The sequence below is a fragment of the Octopus bimaculoides genome, chromosome 23 (assembly GCF_001194135.2).
Source record: "Octopus bimaculoides isolate UCB-OBI-ISO-001 chromosome 23, ASM119413v2, whole genome shotgun sequence".
Classification (NCBI taxonomy): Eukaryota; Metazoa; Mollusca; class Cephalopoda; order Octopoda; family Octopodidae; genus Octopus; species Octopus bimaculoides.
Genome location: NC_069003.1, coordinates 33,001,661 through 33,007,326, shown reverse-complemented (window position 1 = coordinate 33,007,326; position 5,666 = coordinate 33,001,661). Strand labels below are relative to the sequence as shown.

General features: G+C 33.7%; 1 protein-coding gene and 1 long non-coding RNA gene across 3 annotated transcripts in view; both read left to right on the top strand.

Moving 5' to 3' along the window:
• The first annotated feature begins 7 nt into the window (after positions 1–7).
• LOC106876953 (uncharacterized) lies at positions 8–1,489 on the top strand. The gene is made up of 2 exons (XR_001410310.2): positions 8–731; positions 1,068–1,489. It is a non-coding gene; the product is annotated as an uncharacterized LOC106876953 (long non-coding RNA).
• Positions 1,490–4,304: 2,815 nt separating this feature from the next.
• LOC106876950 (mitochondrial fission factor) overlaps positions 4,305–5,666 on the top strand; it is a 14,292-nt gene continuing 12,930 nt past the window's right edge. Inside the window, exon 1 of one of the 2 annotated variants that reach the window (XM_014925720.2) lies at positions 4,305–4,578. Coding sequence is in view for 1 of the 2 variants with exons in the window: in XM_014925719.2 (XP_014781205.1) it covers positions 4,537–4,578 (42 nt within the window). In the remaining variant the exon portion in view is untranslated. The remainder of the gene's footprint in view (positions 4,579–5,666) is intronic. The other variant, XM_014925719.2, reaches the window with a different exon arrangement.

The window sequence follows — 5,666 nt, the reverse complement described above, 5'->3', positions numbered from 1 at the left end:
TAGAGGCCATTACAGAGGAGTTTAAAACTGGCTGTCCATGGGAATTCCTGTAGTTCTCATAGCTAAATCTATAGTGGAATTAGAAAGGTAATTCCAGGCATGGAAACTAAACCTCAACCCATAAGTCTTCAAGGTAAAGTTTGCTAAGTATGACAGAAATGTTTGTGATTAGGACAGAAGACAGGACACTGGCACCATCACGAAAGTGGTCCTGCTTGATATCCGGAAAGAGTATAGGTATGAAGTCCAGATGCTGTACTAAGGACAGAGAAAGGGTGTAGCGGAATCACAGATTGACCAACAGAGAAAGTAAGGTTTGAATGTGAAAGATGCGCTGAAGCAATAAGTACAACGAGCACACTGGAAATAGATTCTCTTAAGTGGAGAATAAGAATACTCTCTCTCTCTCTCTCTCTCTCTCCCCACACATGATTTCTTTCAGAAGGTGATTGTTAGGATGCCATTCAAAATGCTTTGTTGCATTTCTTTTGACTCTTTACAGTCTAAGTTCAAATTCCACAGATGTGTGAAGCTATTAATTACCATTTCCATTTTCCCCTCCCATTTCCCTACAGAAAGTATTGTTTCTTCAATTATTAACATTCTATCCTTGTATTTTCCAGGTGTTTTGTAAAATTGAAAATGGCAAATGGTATGATAAATGCACAAATTACTATAATCAAGCAACGATTGAGAGTGTCCAAGAAGTTGTTGGAGATGAATTGATAGTGGTGAGTATTTTTACCTCTTCTCTATTATTTGTTTCATTGGAGTGTGGCCATGCTGGGTCTATATCTGGGAAGGTTTCATTTGAATGAATCAACCCCAATATTTTCTTTGTAACTCTTTAGCATTTAAACCAGTCATATCCAGCCCAAATATTCTATTTGTTTTATGTTCAAACTGGCTGTATCCATCCTCTCACACCTACCCTACAATGATAATAGTGTTTTTATGTAAAAAAAAAAGCATATATTTGTGCGTGAGTGCGCACGCGTACAATTTTGTATATGAAATATGTAACAGAAAATAGATGTATTCCAATTTTAATTTTCTTTTATTTACAGAAAATAACTTGTGATGGAACTTCAATGATAACAAAATTCAAAAAGCAATCAAGATGAACAAGAAAATGAAGTTGGAAAAAATTCACTTGTGAATGTCAACATAACAATACTAATACTAATAGAAATAATAATAATAATAATAATAATAATAATAATAATAATAATAATAATAATTATAGGTATTCTTAACTAGAAGGTTGTGTAAATTAACCCAAATATTTTGCTGATACATATTGTAATAATCCAAAAAACTGGACGACAAAAACACATTTGGCTGGATTTAAATTGGAAAGAGAATAATTGAATTAAATACTGTAAAACTATTTTGTTAGCTGTTCTGTTGATTCTAACAGCAACAATAACTATTTTAATATTAACATCAAGTCTTCTTAAATAAAGAAAAACAATTAAATTGTTGATTATATGGACGTTTGTTTATTTTCTTTACATTATTTTAACTTTTCTTCTTGTTTGCTGACTAGAATGGTATTTATAAATTTCTTTTATTTTAATTGTTAATGGATAGAAGTTCTCTTACTCATTAAACTTTTCCGTGTTCCTATCTGTCCCAGTCTATCGAGACATTGTACAGGACCTCCCATCCCCAAATCCCTGATCCTTCCTACTACCAAACCTCTATCACCTTCACTTATAACATCCTATTAATACAATAGAGATGGTCATGAACAACTTTCTCCTTCAGCATTTTATATCACATAAAGAGACAATTGTTATTGTTTGTCTAGCCCCAGGAAACATCGTTACCAGCTGGCTATAGGGAGTCCAGCACCCCCATTCAAAAATATAAAGACACAGATATTGTGTCATATAGCCAACTGGAAGCGATGTTTCCTGAGGCTAAATAACAGTAACAATCGTCCCTTCCAGGACAGCCAGTTTATGTTGGCAAATAGTCTTTACTTTAAAGAACTGTTACTGAATATCTCTCTTTGAGAGATTTAGAAATAATGTTTCTATTTATCTTATATAACCTCTCTCTCTCTCTCCCTTCCTCCCTCCCTCTCTCTCTTTTCGTCAGTCTTCAGTTTCCATTAGCATCCAATTTACCAAAGACTTCCTCTTCTACATCACACTGCAGCGGTTTCTGTCAAGTAGTTGGTTACGAGGATGGAATTGTGGACTGGTTCAGGTGCTTGGGCCTTTTGGGAAGAAATTTCTTCCTGAACTCCTTCAAGACCTCCACAAAGTACTCTTTGTTGACTGTCAGGCCTGAGGGAACCCAGTGGATGTAGATGATTCTTTGGCTGTTGAAAAAGGGAATCATCGTTAACTTCCCAGTGAACTTCCATAGCCTGGTTTCTTGTACCAGTGTAGAGCAGATGCTCAGTTAATCCATAAGCAGTCTGGAGCATTTCATAAGTTTCTGTGGCATTTTCGCCCAGTTTAACACAAAACTTTTTTTCCATAATGGGCTTCCATATTGTCATCACATCGTGACTGCATTCTGAAACCAAACTAGTCAACTGTGACAAGAAATGTTTAGCAGCATGGATTCAAAGTACTGCTATTGTTGTCTCCCACGATCTGGAATGACAAAAGCTGGCTGATCAGCTCATTAGATGTATACTAATAATATATTAAGATTACAATAATGTAGAACAACTCTAACGGCGTTCGTTGGGTTGCAACATGAGTGTAAAGGTGCATTTCCTACACAGTCATTTGGGCTACTTCCCTAAAAAACATAGTGCAATTTTGCCTTTCATCATTTCAAGATTGAAAAGCAAATATACTTAGGTCAATTTTGTCGCCCAAAGCTTGTCTTTGAGCCAGATAAGAAGAAAATTACCCAATTTTTTTTTATATAGTAAATCTCTTTTAATTAACTATAGTAAAGGATCAAAATATTTTTGGCGAGTAGTGGTTGGAATTATCTCCCTTACATCCAGCATTCTTTTATTTTAACAGTAGAAAGCCATAATAATTAGGAACTTAGAATAATTCTTTCTAATTTTTGGCACAAGGCCAGAAATTTTTGAGGGAATAAGGAAGTCGAGGTAATCTTCAAGTTTAGGGGCATAAAAAAATAAATAAAAATATTCAAGGGAAGTAACTGAACGTCTTACCAGTATTCTCCGTACATCTCTGTTTATAAATAAATCACACACGTGATTTGATTGATGTTAGGGTAAGGGTCAGGGTTAGGATTAGGGTTAGGGTGTGATTTATTTATAAACAGCTAGAAGAAAACGGATAATACTGGTAAGTCGTTCAGTTATTTCCCTTGAATATTTTTTTTTTTTTTTTATCCCCCTAAACTTGAAGATTACCGGAAGTCGATGACATTGATCCCATTGCTGAACCGGTACATATTATATTGACCCCAAAATGATGTAAGGTAAAGTTGACCTCGGTAGCGTTCGAACTCAGAACGTCAGACCAGAACAAGAGGTACATTACAATAATAATATTTTTGCTCAAAGGCGGCGAGCTGGCAGAAACGTTAGCACGCCGGGCGAAATGCTTAGCGGTGTTTCGTCTGCCGTTACGTTCTGAGTTCAAATTCCGCCGAGGTCGACTTTGCCTTTCATCCTTTCAGGGTCGATAAATTAAGTACCAGTTACGCATTGGGGGTCAATGTAATCGACTTAATCCCTTTGTCTGTCCTTAGATTCCAATTATATCAGAATTTGTAGTGGAGACAAATTTCGGAATTTGGGAAGAGTTTTCAATAATTCAGCAGTCGACTTCGTTTCCTCAAATTTCCAGAGAAAAGATCTTTCGATTAAATTAAATAACAAATACCTTTTAGGTGGTGTAGATTACGATTATGTCAGAATTCAATGTGAATAATAATTAAAATAAAAAAGGTGGACGCGTACACGTACATGTTCATAAACATCACATAATTTCTTAACATTTCAAGTTTCATTTTGCAGATATAATATGCGACATGCGTCAGTATGTATGTGTGCGTGCGCCCACCAATCTTTCTTTTGACATTAAATTCCGAAATAATTATTATATATACCATTTGAAAGGTATTTGTAGAAAATTCCTTTAAAAAATACCCATTTTTCTGAAAGTTATGAGGAAACAAAGTCAGAAGTGGGGGATCACGCATGAGAAGATACGCCAAAAGAGAGATTGTAATTGAAACAATTTGATTAAAGGTTTATTCGATCGATCAAAGCCAATTTGGTACTAATTAACAAGTTACTTTAATCAATTAGTTGAGTTACATTTCGCATATGAAAATTAAAAAAAAAAAATCAAAACACACAAATTAATGACGTCATCAAATTATGTGTTTATGTTTAGCCGAACATTGTGGAAGTGATTTTGCATAAAAATAATGCTATTGATAAAGGAGATATATTTCTGAAGGTTCAAGTCCGAAAAAGAAAGCTTAATTTATGATTTTGAACTAGATTATTGAGTAACCATATCAATACATTAGATCCTGGTTTGTGTTATGTTAATCATAGATCACTGAAGAGATCGAATTATGTCGGAAACCTCAGCCTTGGACGTCGAGCCTTCAACCGAGGTGAGTGGAATCAATAAATGCTTTCTTATTTCACTCATTAATTACCACTTTGTTTGTTTATATATATATATATTTGTATATTTGTATCATTATTATGGGTTTTGCCAGTGTTCAGGTTGTATAATAATGATTTCTAAATGAGAAATTCCTCTGACCGAATTTCTTCCCCGATGTAATAATAATGATGCTTCCGTCCGACTCTTTTCAAAGAAGGTGGTTTCCATTATCGAAAACAAAAAAAGACCTTTTTGACTTACGATTGACATTCGAACACAATGTCATGGTTTGAAATGATTATAAGAATTATACTGCATGAAAATATTACACTTTGTTTAGCCTGTTATGATAATGAACTTGTTATTTACGCTGTTTTATATTTATATATATATATAATATATATACACGCACACACACACACACGTACACATGTATATTTATATATATATATATATATATATATATATATATATATACACACACATACGTACTATATATATATATATATATATATATATATATACACGCACACGTACACATGTATATTTATATATATATACACACACACGTACACATGTATATTTATATATACACACACACACGTACACATGTATATTTATATATACACACACACACATACATACATACATGCATGCTAGAAATAGAAACCAAATTTTCCCTGAGATCGCACCCCTCCCTGCTTTTTAAATAAAGGAAGGACATGCAATTGTACTCATAGACGTACCTCAATGACAGTATCGTATCGACTGCAATGTGTTTTTTTTTTCCAATCATAGACAGGTCAGAGAAAACGAAACCTTGGTACTAAACACTAATTTATCATTAATTGCATTTATTTTACACATATTTATTACACACGTAGGATAACTAAACTCTACATTCTATTTTGGTACATTGGTGGATTTATTGATTGCACTCGTGACAGTAATAAACTATAAAAATTATTTAAAATTACATAATCGGCGTTTAAGTATCTGCAAATTCTTCATTTTCGGACACCTCAACAAAACACTGTCTCGGGAAAAGCTTCGGATATATTCTTCATTCAATATATATTTCATTATATATAT